Raw genomic sequence first — 21,946 nt, forward strand, 5'->3', positions numbered from 1 at the left:
CACAGTGTACTTCAAATGTCATGTGACACTCAAGTCCCTTGCCCTACACTCACCCATGGGGCTCAAAATACTTTTTCTCCCTGCTGGTTCATGGCATGCAGAAAACTCAATTAAGGAAATGTCATGGACAAACTGAGCAAGTCTGATTTATTATCAACTGATCATCTTTAAATAAGTGAGTATAGACCCCTACATAGCCTTAAATTATATATAATTTATTGAAATATAGAGATCTTAATTTACAGGGTTTAAGACAAAATATGAACAGGGGCATATGTAATACATGTTGTACCTTAGGTCACGCATATCAGTTAGCCCTTCTTCAAACACTTCACACCACTACCACTTTGGAAACACTTACTTTTTTTTTATTATTCTAAAATATAATTTTTGGACATTCAAAAGTGCAACAGTTAACGTGCCTGTGAATTATATCACAGTTAAAAAAATATAAAGAATGGCAGTGATACAGCTTGTCATAAATGTTTTGGCAGTATCCTAGAAGTCTATATAAAAATACATATATACATATTGATGTATAACATCACCATATCTTACGTCCTTCATCATATAATAGGACAATTTTTTACAAGTTGCAGCCCAAATTTTAAGGATTTGATTGACCATTTAAAATAAGAAGTTGCATTTCATAGGACTGTTTTGATTGTCATTATACGGAAGGAATTGGGAATTTCTCTTCTGGTGGCTTCTCAAAATTAAGCCATAAAAGAAAAAAATCTGCAATGCTGGAAACACAAAACAAAACAACTCCTCATTATACTACAATCTAAATAATTTTTTCCAGGCGCGTATCTCTGGCCCCAATCCTGCAATGAGCTGTGGTTGGACAGACCCCTTCACCGGCACTGAGCTCTGCTTTCTTCAATGGGGTTCTGCACAACAGGCTTCCATCTGCATGCAACTCATCGCAGGACTGAGGGGCTTAAGATTGCAATGGGACTGGATAGCCAGTAAATGTTTTGGTGCCGATCTAAAGCATAGATCCAGGCCCAAGATGTGTTGTAGATTCAGCATGAAACCAACAAGAGGAAGGGAGACAATATAAGAATGTTACATGACCTATGTTTTGATATCAATGGACCTACATGACCTGATTTTCAAACACGATGGAACACGGATCATATATAAAAATGCTTGCTAATTTGAACACAAAGTTATGTGACTGTACACACAAATTTGTCGTCTCAGTTGACCAGTCCTTAATTTGTAATGAAAGAGGTGCTAGGACTCCAGCAATTAGGTACAAGGGCTCAAGCATTTTTTTTAGCTTTCATAACTGACAAAGCAAGCACACAAAATAAGTGCAAATGACCCTTCAGCTATCTAATAGGCCATTTGTGTTTCGTAGCTTCATAGAGTTTAAGGCTAGATGGGAAAATTAGGTCATCTAGTTTGACTTCCGGTATGTCCCAGGCTCTTAAATTTCATCCAGTTACCTCTATGTTTAGCCCACTCACTTGTGTTTGACTAAAGCGTAGTTCAAGTTTACCTCAAGCATATCTTCCAGAAAGACATCCAGTCTTGATCTGAAGCCATCAAGAGCTTGAGAATCTATCACTTCCCTTCATAGTTTTTTCCAGTGGTTAGTCACTCTGCTTGGTAAAAATTTGTGCCTTACTTCCAATTTGAACTTGTCTGGCTTTTGTTTGCAAATGCCTCATTTGCAGCCATAACAGCATGCATGCATACTTTTGCATGTAGCCTTAGCCATGTGACATTCTGAAATTCAAACTTACACTGATTTATCCGTAATAATGGCAGTACTACATTTGGGACCAAATTTTGCTCTCCTTTGCTCACCCACAACGCTCCGCAATAAGTAAAGTCAAGAGGAGGCGCACAGCATTTCTGAGGGCTTAACTGGTCCTTCAAGTTTAGTTGTAATTTGTGGTTCAGAATCCAGTCACTTTGTTCTGTTTAGTCACTCACTGGTGGTCCCATTTCCACATGTAATAGGAAAAAAATTCCCACACAAGCTTGAGTTCGGATCTCATTTGTATTGATTATGTCATTTTTGGTACTGAGCACTTTCTGTGAGGTGCTCAGTGCACTCAACTCCTACTGAGTTTAAAAGCTGAGTGCCAAACAGGATTTGGCCCATAATTGGCATGTATCTTATTTTCATCTGTAAGAGTTCCAAAGCATCGTGTATCAATAACACATCATATAGACACAGCAGTAATCATAGCACATTCTACAGACATATGATGTCAACAAACAAGTATTGCAGAATCGAGAGTGGATAAAATTTTGTACTCCCTCTTTTCTAAGTGAAGGAGTCAGACCAAAATAACCAACACACTTGAAAGCAATTACTTGTCTTAGTTAGGGTTGGTAAAGATAACAGAGCCAGCTTCCTCTCCATCTATGGAAACCTGAAAACTAAGATAAGAACATATGTTACAAAATGATGACTGCACATTTAATCTGGAGCCTCAGGCTAAGAAACAAGGCTTCCTTGTTTGCTTCCAGAACAGTTCAAATAGCAAATCAGTTATTCACATTTGACCCCAAAATAAGCTCTCTTTTGAATAGATGGGCAAAATATTATTTAAACACTAACAATGATGTTGCTATTGATTAGTCATACGTCCCTTTTACAGTAACTTGGGAAACATGGTGTAAATTAATGAAAGGTTTAAAAATAGCTTTAAATTTAAAAAACCTCAGTAAATCAAGGGGTGATTAATTGCTTTTAGATCATCGTATTAGGAAAGCCACTCATCCGATACTGGAAAACTAACTCGTCACGTTTTAGAAGATACAAAGTTCTTTTCTACATGTGAAACTAGTTTTAGCTCACCAGCGCCATTATCATATTGTATACAGTCAAATACAACAATTGTTTTATATAAACATTTTGAATCTTAAATCTCTTTACCTACTTAAAGTTTAACAACTGTGCTTTTGCTGAAGGACAATGAGTTATAAACTATACAGTTAGTGTTACTGACAGTACTAGTAGTAGTATGAAAACAGCTATCTTCTATAAAGACTCACTAGGCTTCTAACACCTATTATAGAAGGCTTTTTAATTAATTATTATTATTCCCTTTTATTTGCATTACTGTAAAAAGTAAAATGTTATGTAGTTCCAGTACTTTTAAGTTTCAAAAGTGGTTTTTGCATGTACTTCATTCACATGATAGTTCAGCAGCAGCTGATATTGAAATTAAGTGGCAAAGTACACAGAAATCTTGAGTGATCTCTTCTAAGTCCACAGAATATATTCAATGCACACCTTAAAAGATCCTTGAGCACACAGTTATTTAAATAATTACAATGATGACGTTTTGCTGCAGTGGAAATTTTATCCATCAGAGTCACGAATGCCCTTGAAACACAAAACTGGTCTATTTATGGCCTTTGTCCTTCTACCTATTCAAACTGCAAATACCACTGAGATGTTACTGAAGTACTACAAAAAGCAACACTGAAAAGCTGATTTCAGCATGTCTCACTCTTTCATATCCAGGATGACCTCTGTGCACTGGAAACAAATCTCTACTTTCCTTACATCCTTTGCATTGAAATAAAGTGGTTTTCTCTACAGAGTAAAAAGTCCTTAGATCACATGGCGAGCTTCTCTTGTGACATAGCTCAAAGTTGTCCATTAATTCCATGTGAATTACAGGAAGCTGTCTTCAACCAGGTCTGAGGAATCTATTCCAATGTCATCCATCATGTCAATGTCCTCAATGGTCTCATCCTCTCGCTTGATAAAGGTAGAGCTGCTTGAACCAGTCTCAATGGCACTTTCTTCAGATGTCTGGGAACTGTAAGAGGCAGAGAAACTAGGAGCTATAATACATAGTGAAATAAACAAGATACTTAAATTTCTACAGTTGACCCATTGACATAGAAGTGGATCTATGCACCGACCTTCTGGCACCTTGGGTTATCTTAGGTGATCTCTAACTACCTTTCTCTTAGAGTGATTGACATCTGGTAGGAGGAAGTCACCAGAGGCTAATGAATAATTCTGGAATTCAAGAGAGCAAGTTGACCACACTTTTCTGATAATGCCTGCTGCCAATTCATCCATACAGTATTCATGAGTGAAACATTAGACTTGAAAGAAGTCCCCACCAACCAATATCAGATACTGCTGAGGCAAATGGCTAATCAGAAAAATCTGAGAAAGAGAGAGAGTGAGATGCTTAAGGAAAAGATGGTATAACAGAGACCACAGGTGCTTAGATCAAGCTTGGAAACTCCTGCTCTGTGGTAAAAAATGACCTCATTCCAGTTTCTTTTGATAATAGTCCAAAGATACAAAACTTGGCTCCTAGAATCTTAAATTTATAATAAACAGAGTATAAAATGAATGTAGCTGAAAATACTGTTAGCCACATTGTGCTAGATTCAGCTACCCTCATTTACATTAGGTATTTTATTTATGTATCTAATTCTATTGATAAGAATCCATTGATAAGAATTCCATCCAAAGGCTTTGTTACCAATTTAAAAAATCACAAAAAAACCCTCCAAAATAGCTAACCCCATTACAAGAACCAGCAGTTCTGAAATAAAATAAATCAATCCCTCACATACCTCAAACCCTGTTCCAACTCGCTCATTCTTGGAAAAACAAATGGGGCTTACTATGTGCCCCAAAGGCCAGTCAATTTTGTTATGTTGGACCAAGTTGGAAAGTTAATTCCAAAGGTGAGGGTCCTCATGGGTAACATCCTGCCAGACCCCTTCTCTATGGCAGTACACTACAAGAAAAGAGGAGGTCTCTTAAGTAGGCAGGTCCCAGGCCTTAATGAGTACCGGGCTTCATGGACTGCCCCATTGAAATCATTGGGGCTAGTCACAGAGAGCTGCACTCTTACCCTGACTCATAAGGAATAATACCTAACTCTACAAGTAGCCCCACTGAAGTCAGTGAGCTAGCTTTCTAGTAAGGTGCTACTCAAGAAGAGTAAAAGTATCAGAATCTGGACCAGACTAAGGTGCTATAGAAGGGTAAGTGAGGATGGCAGAATCTGGCCCATACTGTACTTGTAACCAGCAACTACCTATGCCTGTTCCTTTTGCCAAGTTCATCTTCGGAAACGGGATCAATGTCAGGCAGGGGGATGATGTAGCCACTGTCAGCGCTCAACCTTTGCTCATCAAATCCACTCTCCCTGTCCTTTAGCTTGTCTTCATTCTTGTAAGTGACACCGATGTAGGTGTTGTCACAGTCCACTCTCATGCGTGTGACCGCTGGGTGATCGCTTTTCAGGAAGTCCAGATGAATCCTTTCATAGCTCTGAAAAGATTAATTTTAAAATGGTCTTTGATGCTGTACAAGAAGGCATCTGCTCCTCAGCAACCTGCTGCAACTAGCTGTGCTGCATAACTAAACCAAAACAGTAGGCACTCTGCCTTGATGTGAGCAGGTGTGGCTCTATTGCCCTGAGCTGAGCTGTGCAGGCTTATTCGAGGTGTTTTACAAGGCTTCTTTGGAAAGTGCCTCTGGCCTGATAATACACACAGGTACGAATAGTTAAAAGATGGTTGGGTGGGTTTCAGTTTAAAATAGTGCTTGTACACCTCTATGTGCACACCTTGGTGCACTAACATCTCTGCAGGCAAGTGATGGCATCTTTCAGATGCAACTCTAGATCCAAACAGGGAGTTGTTAGTTTAATTATTCAGTGGCGCATGTATGCCCTGAGACTGGTTACCATGTGACTGTTACTCAATATTAGTAGTGGGGATCAGGGTGTACTGACACTGCATGATCTCTCTCCCTTCTAGTTTCTGTGTGCAGAGCTCTTCCACTTGCTCTCCTTCCACTAAGCTAATGAGGAGTGACAATGAAGATCCCCATTCGTTCCCTTCCCTCCTCTGGGCAGGGAGCAGGAGTAAATTCCTCTGGCTCCTGGCAGCTACCCTTCCCCTGAGTCTACTGACAAGATCTGGCACCTTCTCCAAGGAAGGAATGAGAGGATATTCCTGAAGGCGAGATGAATTCCTCTCCTCTCTCACTCCATTGGATGGAGCCCAGGAAGTGTGGTTATATGCAAATAGGGCCAAAGGTGGTGGCAAGTGAGGAGTGTGTGTGTGTGTGTGTATGTCGAGGAGGGGCAGAAATAATGAAGAGCTCTGCGACGAGGAAGAAGAGGGACTCAGCCATCCATGAGTTTGCAGGGGCCCAGGAATGAGGGGCTGGGAGGTATACAGAGAGGCATGGATGATGTATGGGGTGGTAGAGGCCCAGCAATAAGGGTTGAATGTTGTGGAGTAAGAGGCCCAGCAATGAAAAATAAATGGGTAGAAGAAGTGAGGAGCAGATTTATGGAGGCACAGGAGTGAGGGTGAACAGCAGAAGCGAATGGAGGGGCAAGAGTGAGTTAAGGGTGGGGGGAGGAAGCAAGAGTATGTACATGTGGGGGAACCCACTAATAAATGATGGGTGCATGGGAAGCAGGAGTGAGTGATAGGAGTGTGTGTGTGAAGAGGGGTCATTAGTGCCTGGACATCAGGGTTCAAGCTGGGGAGAAGGGGTTGATGGAGAAGAGGCTGGGGGAGATTATACACACAGGGGAATTGGTGCCTTTTTTTAGGATTTTTACATTTTCTGAAAAAAGCCTATGCAAATATGTAGGACCAGCTCTGTGATTAACAGAAGGATTAAGATGATAATGGGCCTACAGGAAATGGAAAGTGCTGTCCCTTATGTAATACTGTAAAATGGCTCCCACCAGCAACCTTAATTTTATAGCCTTATAGTCTCTTATACACTGCAACAGCATATCTGAAGCATTTCGTTCACATGGCTTAACGACTTGCTTACTGCACAAATGAGCTGAGCAGCTGAGTTACAACTCATCTGGGAACAGATACAAAATGCAATAGACATTCCAGAGAACAAACCTTCTTGTATTCGCCAGGCAACAGATTCTCCACAATTTCACTCAAATGGTAAAAAGAAGGTCTTTTCTCTGGTTCACTGTTCCAACATTTCACCATAATCTCATACCTGCAAATAAGACAGAGACCCAGTTTCATCAGTTGGAAGCTGAAAATCTACAGCCAGAGAGACAAAACCAAAATCAACTGGAGGTAGATTTTGGCATAGAAGAAACAAAGAAGAGCATACATACACTTCACTGGTAGCATGGTCAGGTTTTGCCATTCGGTAGCCACTTTTTATCTTGTTGTAGAAAGAAGAATCAACCATCATGCCAGGGTACGGTGTGCCACCTTAATGGTGAAAGGCAACAAAAGTGGCTCTTTTACATTGTTTGAATACTTCCAATGTTATAATAAGCCACAACTAACTATATGAAAAACCAAACACCCAGCAGACCCTCATTAAACCACAGATCTCTTCTGCTGGGTATTTGATGAGCTGGAAATGGAGATTGGAGTAGGGGGTTAAGATGATGCTCAATTCATGTGTCTAGTTAATATTTTCTGCAATAGATGCTATCTGAAATTTTGGAAAGTGCTAAGAGTGTGAGCTAGATTTGGGGGGTGGGAGTTGAGCTGGCTTTTCTAAGGCTCTTTAATCAATGTACTGGATTTCTGTACTGAATATTGTTCTTTTTAAATCTTGTGATATATCAGGAGTTAGAGATTGATGCTCTAAATCTGAAAATTAAATAAAAAATAATCCATCATCTCTGCTGTCTCTCCATCTCTCAACAGAGATGTAATAGCAGGACACTGTAGTGAGGTTTTATTATTACTGTGATTATTGATTGCTTGTAATGCCTCAAGGCCCCAACCGAGATTAGAGTTCCATTTTGCCAGGTGCTGTAAAAACATATGTTAACATACTGGAAAGGTTTGGTTATTTATACATTATATGCTACAGTATACTTACTAGTACAATATCTATTCTTTTTATTGGCTTTTACTTGTCAGCAAATGTTTTATATGTTTTTTATTCTAAATGTATATGCTGGGCAAAAGCTCTGTCTGTGAAAAAAATTGGATTGGTGTTGTTAAGCTAGAAGTTATCAATATCAAGTGGGTGTTGGCCCTGAATATTGGCTAACCACTCAGGCCCAAAAGGGGTAACACTATATTATGAAGTGTTATTAGAATTAAAGCCAAACTATAGTTGACAAAATGAATGAACAAAGTACGTTTCATGATGCATTATCCTTGATTATTTTTATTGCATTTGTTCACTTTGGGTAATATTCTGCCACTTTTACTGTCATTGAACAGCTCATTACTCCAGGTGGAGTCCCACAGGAATCAATGGGCCAGTCAACAGCTCAGCACTCAATAGAAACCACTCCAAATGTGTTAGTCTGGCAGAATCTGGCCCTTTACAAAATTCAGTTATTCACAATGGCTCTCCCCAGGACTAGCGTGAACTGTTGAGGTTCTAGTGTACATCTTTGGAACCTGTTCTTCCATAGAACCGTAGCATGATTTTAATATGCTGTGTTTGTACAGCACCTAGCACAGGACTGAGGTTCCTAGGGGCTTCTGTAATACAAATAAATGAATACACATGCCAGAGCTCACATTACTGTCCTGGAGAAAAAGAGCTTAATATGGTAAACAGTTTTATGTGAAATATCTTTTAGGAACAATTGTAACAGGCCCTACTTACAGAAGAATCAATCTGCAATGTTTGTGAAGTGTATTATGCTAGGAGAGAGAAAAGAAAGACAGTGCAGTGGTCCAGGTACTAGCTTGGGGTTGGGTGGCCCAGGTTCACTTCCCTGTTCTGCCACAGACTTTCTGGGTGACTTTCGGCAAGTCTCTTTGGGCTTCTCTACACTGCCCCACAGTTCAGACTATGGGGCTGTGAATAGCATTGCACACCAAAGTGCTGTCCTGTAACTCCCATGTGTGGATGCTGCAGGCACAAACTAAAAAGTTCCTATTTCATATTAATGATTAATGTAAGCACACATAGTGATGGTGCTCGGATACTGTAGACAGGGATGAGTTAGGACTACCTGCGAGAGAGAAATTATACTGCAAAGATCTGATTGAGTTTGAACACCACCATCCTAAGAACTGCTCCATTATGTGTCATAGGCCCTCCGCTGCAGGACTACATTAATGCAATCTAGGAAACTTTTAGTTTGCACTCGCAGCATTCATGTAGGGGGGTTACAGTGCAGCACTTTGGTACATTGCAGGGCAGTGTAGACATAGTATTAGTCTCCCTGGCCAAGATGAAAGGTATTTAGGGGCCTAACTCCCATTGATTTAAAAAGAATTTAGGCACCTAAATACATTTGAGGATCAGGACCTCAGTTGCCCATCTGCAAAATGGGAGTTATAATACATCCCTACCTCACAGCAGTGCTGGGAAATTTTAAAAGATTGTGAGAAGCTCTGGTGCTAAGGTGCTGGGGACCATATAAACACAGTTGATAGACGTGCATCTGTTGCTGTTTTAAGAAGTATTTATGTGATAAGCCATTCTAGAGTTTAACAGTCTCTGCTCATTTTTAAGGGATATTGTCATGTGGTGAGCCTGGGGCTGTTTAATAGGGATTACACGGTTGTAGTCTGCTCTCATCATTGTAATCTCTGGCAGACTCACCTAATCCAGTCTCTTCCTACCAGACCAGAAGCGAGTCACTGGAATGCCTGGGGCAGCTATGCTTTGTGCTAAACTGCCCCACCCAATGGCTGCTGCTGCTTAGAACTACCAGTGCAAACAGACGGCTCCAGTAGCCCTGCTGCCCAGAACATGTTTGCTTTGAGCTTCCCTCAGCCTAGGAAAGTTTCCAACAGCCCAGCATGCAATCTGCCCCTCTCCTTTGGTCCAGTAGATGGAAGTAAATGAGCTGAGGATGGCTTTCAGTTCACTAGCACCCAACTTAAAATCAGCAGCAATCAACAGCACCAGCCTTCAACCTGCCCACCTTGTCATAAACCAGTATTGTCAGTTCTTTGCTCCGGGACTTTTTTATTTCATGCCTGCATAGCACCTTACACAATGGAACTCTGATCCCAATAATACCCAATAGAAATAATGACAATTCACCCCAGTAGTTTGTTGTCACAATAGTATTTACAGTTCTTATTTTAATGTAGCATGAACTCAACCAGCTTAATTACTGCATGTAAAGTGCTCATGGTACATACCAAGAGAAAATATCTCCCACAGCAGAATGCCATAAGACCAGACATCACTTAATGTTGTGTACAGATTGTCAAAAATGCTTTCAGGTGCCATCCATTTTACTGGGAGAAAAGTCTGCAAGAAAATAAACATTTCATTACAGAAATCCTGCTCAGTACAGCAGATATATCATTTGACAGTAGGAAGAAGGTTTGCCTTAATAAATGCACATTTGCTAAAGCAGTTAGTAATATTTTTTATTCAAGGAAATATGAAGAGGTTACAGAATTATGAGCAAAACTTCTACTTATTCCTCAAAATAATGAATCCAGGAGTACCTGAATTGCTAAATTATTAGCAAGTGACTCAGTTGATTTGTGGACATGATATGGGAGGTCCACTGGTGATTTGCTTATGCAAATGTGTCACTGACTGCTATGTTATGCTACATCACAATGACATTCCCTTAGTAATTCATCCAGTCACAAAACTTGCCAGTTAAAATCTCACCCTGCAAAATACTAGTTCTGGCCAAGGACTTTTCATCTTTCAAACAGACTTTGTGAAGTCATGTGAATTAATTGAAAAAAAAATTGTTCCTCTTGTTTTCATCCAACTGTCCATTAGTGTAACCAAACACTGACAAAGAGTATTATACTGACACTTATCATCTCAATTAAATACTGAAATAAAAAGATTAAATAAGTACATACGCTGCCTTTGGAGACATAGTTGGAATCATGCATGATGTCCCTAGCCAGACCAAAGTCACAGATCTTCACAATTTTTCCTTGAGCCAGCAGGACATTACGAGCTGCCAAGTCACGGTGCACACACTGCATGGAGAGATCATAAGTCATTTAAAGAGATACCAATTCCCATGAAGGCCCATTTCCTTTGGAATGCACAGTCCCCTCCCTGAAAAAACAAAACAAAATGTGTTGACCTTGCAGGCACACTTTAAATTGGACCACCTATTGAGCCAGCATTCAAGAAGGGCAGTTGGGAGAGGGGGTGGGTCTTGTCAGCTAGGGCAGTGTGGTGTGAGAAAGCTCTGCTTTGCAGTCAATATTCTGACTGGTGGCAGACGTGTGTAGGGGAAGAAAAATGCTGCGGATTTGGTTTTGTAATCACTTTTGTCTTGTGCTTCTAGTTAATGGAGAGGGTGCTTAGAACCCTAAAAGGACATTTTTTCATGTTTTTAAATCCAAAAAAGACTAGGCCATTTCTGCTTGGTTCCTCATGGCACTCACATTTTTAGAAGCCAAGAACTCCATCCCCCGTGCAACTTGGTACATGAAGCTTAGTAAATCCAGCAAACTGAGGCTGTCAGAATTGTCGTCAGAAAGCAGGTTTTTGACTTCTGGTTCTGTTGAAAAAGGTGGAGGGAAAATATGCTTGTGTCATAAAAGTGTATTCAGGCCATGAAACCAGTGCCCAGTTCTTTCTACCTTCTATGCTTTTAGTATCATGGCCCAAAACCATCTTTTCAAAATAAATAATCCCTTTGCTTGTTTGCATCGGTAACTAACACAGACTGCACTCCTTAAAAAAAGAAAAAATATCCAATGCTAAATATAGTTTTTGTTTGTCTTCTGTATATAGATTTTTTTTTTAAACGGGATTGTGGAAAACAGCTAAGTTAGAAAAGGCCACCTACATTACCTGGGTTGTTCTTACTATTCAGCATGGGGTTAGAAACAAGCCATTGATTTAGAGATGGTAATGCCATTAAAACTTTTGTACATTTTTGACCATTTCAGTTTTGCTGAGCACTGTTATGTTTCTCAGCAAGTATGCATTAGGACATGTCCAGTACCGTCACTGGAAGATCAGGAATTCTATGGCAATCATTCTTTTTTTAATTAAAAAAATGACAGTAAAGAGCAGACTAGGCTGTTCATTTACCCCTGGTGGCCCTGAGCAAAGCAGCCGTGCACTGGTCTGCCAACTGAACTCTGGGTCCTGCAATTCAGGACCTCAGGCCTAGAGCCAGAAGTGAGCAAGCCTCTTTTGGAAGCAATGTTTTGAGTTTCTGAGAAAAGGAGAAAGGAATGGGATGCTTTGCCCTTCATCACCCTCATTACATAATCCAGAAAAGCATCTGGAATTTTTTTCCTTTTCATAAGTGTCTGTCAATGAAAGTGGAAACAGAAAGAAAAATTAATTATTATTATTATTATTATTAATTATCACTGTCACATTGCTCAGAATCTTGCAAAACATACAAAAGTAATAATACCTTTGCCACTTAAGACTCTGAGGCTACATCTACACTATTGTGATAAGTCGACCTACGCTACGCAACTCCAGTTACGTCAGTGAGGCCTGGCTTTACAAAGCCCTGGCTAGGATAATTTAGTTGGGGATTGGTCCTGCCTGGAGCAGGGGGTTGGACTAGATGACCTCCTCAGGTCTCTTCCAACCCTAATATTTTATGATTTTATGAATAACATAGCTGGAATCACCGTACCATAGGTCGAGTTACCATGGGGTCTACACTGCGGGGGGTTGACAGGAGAAACTTTCCCGTCGACTTACCTTTCTCTTCTTGTTGGGGTAGAATACAGGGGTTGACTGGAGAGTGATCTGCTGTCGATTTGGCGGGTATTCACTAGAACCGCTCAATTGACTGCCGGTGGATCGATCTCAGAGCATCGACCCTGGCTGTATTGTAGACCCGCCCTGAGTGTCACCACGCTACACACTATGGCTGCTGAGAACTTCACAGCAGAAGCAGCAAAAATAAAACTCCCTTCTCCTTGCCCCACAAGCATAGGCACCTATCACTTGAGCTAAAGGAGAATCTTTCTCCCTGGTAAACTGTAGGAGGCTTGCCCCAGATATTGGAGTAGTTCTAATTTCTTCCACTGGAGGGCAGAGGTAACACATACGTTTCTGAAAGAATGGTTTTTAAAACAATGAATGCAGTTACCTGACACAGATTTTTTCTTATATGAAGCAGGCCGATCATACATTGACCTCTGGATATCTGAATACTTAGAACCCTCCTTCCGTTCCAGCATTGGCACATACTGAGTTGTGTCAGCTTGTTTCATGTCCATGTATTCTCCATTGTTTTCAAAGGATAAAATGACATAACTGAAATAATAAACAAAGACAATATTGCCCAGTGATTTGGTTCATATTTCACATGGCATCTTCATGGTTCTGCTTCTGGGTCATAGTTCATTGTGGCATAGTTCATGTCACTCATGTCATATGCATGTAGTTCATGTATAGAAGTATAAAAAATTACTTCTCATAGTAATAAATAAAAACCACGCCCAACATTTTCAAAGCTGAGTGGGGAAATTAGGTGTCTGAATATGGATAAAGGAGTCTAAATATAAGTTACCTGATTTACACAAATGCTGAGCACTCACACATCCCACTGAACTCAATGGGAGTTGCAGGAACTCAGCTAATATTGCTGCCTGTGTCATTTATTTTAAATATTACAGTTGATCAAAGTATACCATTCATTCAGACAATTTTCACAGGGCCCAGTTCTGCCAAGAAAACCCATATAGCGAAGTCAGTAGGGCTATTTGCCTAAATGAAGATTTGCATTGTAACATCATGCCCTTAATTGGCAAACGATAATCTTTTTTGTCCTTTCCCACCTTCTTGTGCTTTCATCAGCTGGGTTCATCCCAAAAATGTCCAAGTCCTTCTTTGGCTTTTCTGGATGTCGGCTCAGGAAATTATCCCTGTTTTTATGCAGGTAGTTTACCAAATCCCCATAAAAGCAGTATTCAGTAATGATGTAAATTGGACCTAATGAAAGAAGGCAAAATAATACCTTGATGATAAAAAATATGTATCACTGAAAAGATAATGGAAAACCAAGCATACTGGGACAAAGTGTTAAGTATTATGCATGCCAGTTTGTTGAATGGGAAATATAACTATTAGCATGTATAGGCAGTTTTATCAGGCATCCATTTACTCACATTTATATTAAAAAGCACTTGCTCAACATATAAACTATGTTAAATGCTAAATTTTAGTTGCTTGGCAAACATTGATTTTGTGTTAGACAAACCTACCTGATTTAGTACAAGCTCCTAAGAGATTCACAATGTTCAAATGAGGCCCAAGATGTGTCATTATCTTCAGTTCAGACATTAGTGCCTGTTTTTCACTGGATCTAGCTGTGGCTGTCAGAAAAATAAAATAGTTCAGTTAACGGTCAATGATCCTTGTTCTTGAAAATGTTAATACCGTTCAGTTAATACAAATATTGAATATGATATATTGCTTGGTTGTTTAAACATTTACACAGAGGCCTCTTAAGGAGGGCTTTGCACTTTATCTGGTGATGGCATTTCTGAAGGTCTAATGAGAATTACTAGTCACTAATAAAGACTCACTTGACTCAATTCACTAGTGAGCCCAATCTATTTGCCCTTCTTTGTGGTACAAAGCAATCATAATCCCAGGTTAGCTAACCCTTCAGGGATTCATCCATGGGTGGGCAAACCTCCAAGTGGCACAGAGACCAGTGCTTAATTTGTAATGAAAGAGGTTCCAGGCTCAAGCAATTAGGAGCTGAGGCTCAATCTTTTTCTTTTTTTTTACTTTCATAACTGACATTGCAAGCCCAGAGGTGCCTGGGCTATGAACTGCCAAGCCTAGAGGAGCTGGGGCTCAGCCCTGGCAAGCCCTGGCACAAATTAAGCACTGGCAGACCTCTTTGGAAGCTCCCTACTGACAGGGGCGGCTCCAGCTTTTTTGCTGCCCCAAACACGGCAGTAAGGCTGCCTTTGGCAGCTTGCCTGCGGGAGGTCCCCGGTTCCACAGATTCGGTGGCTTGCCTGCGGGAGGTCCGCCAGTCCTGCGGCTTCAGTGTACCCACCTCCAAATTGCTGCCGAAGCTGTGGGACCAACGGATCTCCCTCAGGCAAGCCACCGAAGGCTGCCTGACTGCCGCCCTCACAGGGACCGGCAGGGTCCCCCCCTGCAGCTTGCCGCCCCAGGCACGTGCTTGCTGCGCTGGTGTCTGGAGCCGCCACTGCCTACTGAGCAGCTCTACTCCCTGACAGCACCCACTGGCTGGACTAGCCCTTGGGGGCACTGGGCTGCTGGAATAAAGTAGGGCAACCCTGCGGCAAGTCTATTTTATGCAGGTTCAGACTGGCAGCCAGACAGCCCTAAGATCAGAGGCCCACAATCCTTTGTCCAATCCCTCCAATCTTGCACCAACCAATCTGGCTTGTAAGATTTATATATGCAAGTGCTAACCACCAGACCACTATGCTGCATGTTAGAGCACCACTATGAGAAATACTTACAAAAACAGAGATACTAGGTTTCAAAAGTTTATAGTGCTTTTTACCACTAATGTAGCTCTTGCCTGTGTGAAAGATGACCATTATCACATTTATGCTGTAGATATTAATTTTAAATTTCTTTTAAAATCATTGGGTCATCTCCTCAGCTAGCATAAGCTTATTTAGTTTCAGTGAAACTCAGGTGATCTACACTAACTGAGAACCTGACTGATTCTACTTAGCTGCAACATGGTATCATAAATTAAGACAATGCTAATAATCCTTCATCATCTTTTACCACCTGGCTTGGATACTGACACCGTGAGGATCACTTACGTTTCAGCATTTTCACAGCTACCTTCATCACTGGTTGAGAGCGACTTAATCCATATGCAGTTCCTTCAACTACTTTCCCAAATGCACCTGAACCAAGGATTCGACCTGCAGACGATAGAGTTTGTTATTCAATGAACAGTTGCTGATAGCTTATCTCAGTTTCTGCTGCCACTGCTCTTTATGTAATGCTGCTGGTATGTGTTGCTATTTATGCAGAATCAGCATCCTTGTTCATCCAAAACTATTATTATTGTTACTGTCTACTCCTATCACCAATAAAAAAACAGTTAAGCAGAAAAGGACAAAACATGAAAAAGAATTGCTTGAATTAAATAATATTCCTAAAGAAAGCCAAGTAAACAAGAGGACAAGAGCACATTATTAATCAGCTAGTATGGCAGGAGGTGACAGCACTGAAATTCACTGTTTCGTTCACGGTTGTCCACTACCCTAATCCTTTGGCTGAACATTTTTATCTATAGCACACTGATTTCCTAATGTCTAATCTAAATTCGCTGTTCCAAATTCTGCTGTGGTGTAACTGGCTTCAGTTGAGTGGTGCCTGCTTACCCCACCATCAGTTTGATGCCATTACTGTCATTAGATACCATGTCATTGTGATGTTATGAGTATAATATAATATCTCATTGAAAGGTGACAGGGCCAGAAAGAGTTAATTAACTCACCTCACCAACTGGCCTGACCCATGGGTGAACCTTAAGAACTGGTTAGCAAGATATGTAAATGAATAGAGCTTTGAAATGCAAGTCTGCATTGTTAGAGGTAGAAGGGGAGGTGTTTGCTCAGGTCTTGTGGTGTAAGCAAACAAGTCTTGTCTATTGCTATAGTTTTAATTCAAAGATCAAAAAAGGAGTATTAGCATTTAAGATGATACTTGAGTGAAATAGTATTATTGTCTATGTGTCTCTTTGAAGGTTGTGGTAACCTGTATCTAAACTGTTTAATGGATAAATTACTCTGTGCTAATTGCCAGGATGTTTGGGAGAAGGAGTTAAGCCTATTGTTTTCTCAGGCTGAAAGGCTGCTGGAAATGTATAAGAAGCCTGGGACATGATCCTTCTTCATCTCAGAACTGCTTTGGGTTTCAAGAGGGGGAAACCTTAAGCCACAAGGATTGAGATTCCCAGTTACTGACTGGAGTCACCCTGAATATGGACATTGGATTATAACCTATGGACTATTTCTAAAAGGACTTTTGGCAACTACAAGCTCACCTCTACTATGTATCTGAACCTCAAGAATTGAATTCAAGTCTGTATGTATATTGATCTTTTAACCAACACTCTCTCTCTTTTCTTTTCTAATAAATTTTAGCTTAGTTAATAAGAATTGGCTATAGCATGTATTTTGGGTAAGATCTAAGTTATAATTGGACCTGGGTATGTGGCTGATCCTTTGGGATTGGAAGAACCTTTTCTTTTATATGATGAAAGATTTTCAGGAATCATCATCATATCTGACAGGTGTGTCTGGACGGAGGCCTGAGGCTGGGCACTTTAAGGGAACTGCGTTGTTTGGACTTCTAAGTAACTAGTGAGGTACTATAGAAGCTGTTTTGTGCTGGCTTGGTAAACCCTAGTATTGGAATAACCACCAGCGTTTGGGGTTTGTCTGCTCCGTTTTGTTTGCAGTTCACCCTGATTGAGTGACCTCAGCTGGCTCCCATGGGCAGCACCGTCACAGTCATACAGAACTATCAATCTAAAGGATAATCCAGCGGAGTGCCTTAGTCCCTTATGTCCACACTCTAACAACACGATAGATCTAATGGTGGTACCAGCTCAGTTTAAGAATACGAAAGCAGGGACTATCAACAATCTGAGAGAAGTTAAAATACATGTTGATTACACTTGAGGGAAAAATCCTCTGAAGTTTAATATACAAATGTGTTTCATATGCAGGAATAGATGTTATGGTAGTTTCCAAGTGCTCTATTTACACACTCTATGTTTAACCCACTTTATTCTGCCCACAGATCAGTTCAGACAAAAATAGTTGATTAGCGCATTCAGTCTTCTGTTGTGGATTCAGTATGGGGAAGAAGAACTGTGTGTGGAACTATCAGAGGGGTAGCCGTGTTAGTCTGGATCTGTAAAAGCAGCAAAGAATCCTGTGGCACCTTATAGACTAACAGATGTTTTGGAGCATGAGCTTTCGTGGGTGAATACTCACTTCATCGGATTCATGTAGTGGAAATTTCCAGGGGCAGGTATATATATGCAAGCAAGAATTAAGCTAGAGATAAAGAGGTTAGTTCAATCAGGGAGGATGAGGCCCTGTTCTAGCAGCTGAGGTGTGAAAACCAAGGGAGGAGAAACTGGTTTTGTAGTTGGCAAGCCATTCACAGTCTTTGTTTAATCCTGAGCTGATAGTGTCAAATTTGCAGATGAACTGAAGCTCAGCAGTTTCTCTTTGAAGTCTGGTCCTAAAGTTTTTTTGCTGCAGTATGGCCACCTTAAGATCTGCTATTGTGTGGCCAGGGAGCTTGAAGTGTTCTCCTACAGGTTTTTGTATATTGCCATTCCTAATATCTGATTTGTGTCCCTTTATCCTTTTCTGTAGAGACTGTCCAGTTTGACCGATGTACATAGCAGAGGGGCATTGCTGGCATATGATGGCCTATATTACATTGATGGACGTGCAGGTGAATGAACCGGTGATGGTGTGGCTTATCTGGTTAGGTCCTGTGATGGTGTCGCTGGTGTAGATATGTGGGCAGAGTTGGCATCGAGGTTTGTTGCATGGATTGGTTCCTGAGCTAGAGTTACTATGGTGCGGTGTGCAGTTACTGGTGAGAATATGCTTCAGGTTGGCAGGTTGTCTGTGGGCGAGGACTGGCCTGCCACTCAAGGCCTGTGAAAGTGTGGGATCATTGTCCAGGATGGGTTGTAGATCCCTGATGATGCGCTGGAGGGGTTTTAGCTGGCAACTGTATGTGATGGCTAGTGGAGTCCTGTTGGTTTCTTTCTTGGGTTTGTCTTGCAGTAGGAGGCTCCTGGGTACACGTCTGGCTCTGTTGATCTATTTCCTAATTTCCTCATGTGGGTATTGTAGTTTTGAGAATACTTGGTGAAGATCTTGTAGGTGTTGTAGGTCTTGAAGATCTTGAAGATCTTGTAGGTCTCTGTCTGAGGGGTTGGAGCAGATGTGGTTGTACCTCAGTGCTTGGCTGTAGACAATGGACCGTGTGGTGTGCCTGGGATGGAAGCTGGAGGCATGAAGGTAGGCATAGCGGTTGGTAGGTTTTCGGTATAGGCTGGTGTTAATGTGACCATCACTTATTTGCACCGTGGTATCTAGGAAGTGGACTTCCCGTGTAGATTGGTCCAGGCTGAGGTTGATGGGGTGGAAGCTGTTGAAATGGTGGTGGAATTTTTCCAGAGTCTCTTTCCCATGAGTCCAGATGATGAAGATGTCATCAATGTAGCGTAGGTAGAGAAGGGGCGTGAGTGGACGAGAGCTGAGGAAGCGTTGTTCCAGGTCGGCCATAAAAATATTGGCATATTGTGGGGCCATATGGGTGCCCATAGCGGTGCCACTGATCTGGAGATATATATTGTCATCAAATTTGAAATAGTTGTGTGTGAGGATAAAGGCACAGAGCTCAGCAACCAGTTGTGCTGTGGCATCATCAGGGATACAGTTCCTGACAGCTTGTATTCCATCTGTGTGTGAGATGTTTGTGTAGAGAGCCTCTACATCCATGGTGGCTAGGATGGTGTTTTCTGGAAGGTCACCAATGCATTGTAGTTTCCTCAGGAAATCAGTGGTGTCACAGAGATAGCTGGGAGTGCTGGTGGCATAGGGTCTGAGTAGAGAGTCCACATATCCAGAAAGCCCTTCAGTGGGAGTGCCAATGCCCGAGATGATGGGGCGTCCAGGATTTCCAGCTTTGTGGATCTTGGGTAGTAGATAGAATAACCCTGGCCAGGGCTCTAAGGATATGTTGATTTGTGTATGGAACTGATATGAAGGCTTGAGGCAGACTTTTAATGAAATATGCAACATGCAAAAATACACCCAAATTAGTAAATTCCATGGATTTCATAAATTCCAGATGTCAGTATGTGATCACATTCCTGATGCACTTTTTTTTTTCCTACCAGTACAAATAGAAGATCATCCGGTTTCCATTCTTATTGGGAAATACAACATTGCAACTTTTTATGTTCATGAGATCTATACATATCTGCCATATATTGCACTTGCCCTCTCTTGCGCTTCTGGAGATGATGCTTCTCTAGAAGCTACTGTTTATCTTAACCATAATACACAGTGCATGGCCTATCTGGAATTAATAGACCAACTCCTATATGAAAATTCCAGCCAAAAAAATGCATGTATCACCAAGATAGACAGGAAAGATGGGATTTTCAAAACCGGTCAGTGCTGGCCTAACTGTAATCCTTCCTCAGGTCTCTCATAACTTGGTTACAAAACAATATGAGAATTTTTTCTCTCAGCTTCTTGTGCATCAGTAGGTTCCCTTACCAGTCAGGATGTGAGAATCTTCCTACAAAATTTCTGCCATCCTGTGTGTGTAAATTAGCCATGGAACATTTTCAGATTGCAGATCTGTGAACCACATGGCAGGATGCAGCCCCTTAAAACATGTTGCTGATGCGGTTTCATCTTGTCATCTGCACTCTCCAATTCCACCCACAATCGTATCATTGGCATCTCAGCTAAATCTGGGGGCTTGTGGAGAACGGTGGGAGTACTTCCTGAATGTCAGGGACTCATTATTTCTCGTTTTCACCCCCTCTTCACATATTTTTTAAAGTCCTGTTCACTATATCTTTTACACTTGCATTTTGATATCGGGTGGGAATTAACTGCTTAGAGCTGGATGTTGCATCTGCCACAGAGAAAAGCTCCTTATGCTATTGGTACAGAGACCTTGACTGGCAGCCCCCCATCAGACTACACATTTTCTTTTATTTTTGCTATAAAAGGTGCCAGAGGAACAGCCCTGGAGAGTGAATTCTTCTATTTCTTTACATGGACAGACAGCAAGGATAACAAGCTTCTTCATACTGAAAGAGAGGGCCATATCCAGGGGTGAGAAAATGCCTCAGTTCAGCCTCCATCCCCATTCGCTTCTCCACTTCTCTGGTGAGATTGCTGAAGAGAGGTGCCATTTTTTGGCAATTCTAGGCCAATTTCTGCTCTCATGGAGCACAAGCATAAATCTGGGAAGTTACTGAACTCAGCAGAGCTGCTCCAGAAGTAGACCTGTGAAATGGAGACTATTCACTTCAATCTGGATTGTGACAATTAACTCATTTCAAATCCAGCCTCCAACTGGTAACATGGTCATTGGCATGAGATGCTAGTCTGTGATAGTGCCTAATAAGGGATAGATTCTGTAAGCCATATTCATGCTTCAACCACCATTCCAGAGGACATGCTTCCATGCTGATGACACTCATTTAAAAAAATAAATAAATCATGCATTAATGACATTTGTGACTGAACTCCTTGGGGAAGAATCATATGTCTCCTGCTCTGTTTTACCCACATTCTGCCATATATTTCATGTTTTAGCAGTCTCAGATGATGACCCAGTACATGTTGTTTGTTTCAAGAATACTTTCACTGCAGATTTGACAAAATACAAAGAAGGTACCAGTGTGAGATTTATAAAGAGAGCTACAGCACTTGACCCAGGGTTTAAGAATCTGAAGTGCCTATTGTGGCAAATCAGTGGCCATCTAGGAGACCATGAGTGTCCTTATGGAGATCATGAGTGTCACACACTATGGCCATTCAGAAATCCACAGCAACAGCAGGGATAGAACTCAAATCCTGGTACTCAAAAACTCTATTCCCTACCACTTCAGGGAAAGAAGAAAGTCATTTAGCTATTAGCAGTGGAAGGCCTATGACACATAGCAGGGCAGTTCTGGTTATATCCAGCAGAGGGAATTGGTGTTCAAACACATTAATCAGATCATTGCAATATAATTTCTCTCTCTCAGATAGTCCCAACTCATTACGTTTATAGTATCTAAGCACCATCACTATATGTTATTTTCACAGGACAGGGTTCCCTCCCCTTGGATTTTTACTGCAAACAGTCCTCACACACACCAGTGGCAAATTCCACACCTAGTGCTTTATTTACAATGTGCTCTATAAATGTTTGTTCCCCATAACATAACTTCTCCCAAAGTCTTCATCTCCTACCAAGGCACAGGGCAAGGGCGACCTCTCACCTCTCTGAAATCTTGAGCTTCTTTGGCTTGAA

The 21,946-nt window shown here is 41.2% G+C and overlaps 1 protein-coding gene across 2 annotated transcripts in view; it reads right to left on the reverse strand.

The window, feature by feature from the left end:
* Positions 1–207: 207 nt before the first annotated feature.
* Positions 208–21,946, reverse strand: part of PDGFRA (platelet derived growth factor receptor alpha) — a 55,903-nt gene continuing 34,164 nt past the window's right edge. For both annotated transcript variants that reach the window (XM_050947421.1, XM_050947419.1), the window contains exons 13-23: positions 15,676–15,780; positions 14,116–14,226; positions 13,690–13,843; positions 12,999–13,165; positions 11,317–11,432; positions 10,777–10,899; positions 10,087–10,198; positions 7,122–7,221; positions 6,892–6,997; positions 5,046–5,281; positions 208–3,797 (exon numbers count right to left, since the gene is read on the reverse strand). In XM_050947421.1, coding sequence (XP_050803378.1) covers positions 3,650–3,797; positions 5,046–5,281; positions 6,892–6,997; positions 7,122–7,221; positions 10,087–10,198; positions 10,777–10,899; positions 11,317–11,432; positions 12,999–13,165; positions 13,690–13,843; positions 14,116–14,226; positions 15,676–15,780 — 1,478 coding nt within the window. In that variant the 3' untranslated portion in view covers positions 208–3,649. The remainder of the gene's footprint in view (positions 3,798–5,045; positions 5,282–6,891; positions 6,998–7,121; positions 7,222–10,086; positions 10,199–10,776; positions 10,900–11,316; positions 11,433–12,998; positions 13,166–13,689; positions 13,844–14,115; positions 14,227–15,675; positions 15,781–21,946) is intronic.

This window comes from Gopherus flavomarginatus, chromosome 3, assembly GCF_025201925.1.
Source record: "Gopherus flavomarginatus isolate rGopFla2 chromosome 3, rGopFla2.mat.asm, whole genome shotgun sequence".
Lineage (NCBI taxonomy): Eukaryota > Metazoa > Chordata > Testudines > Testudinidae > Gopherus > Gopherus flavomarginatus.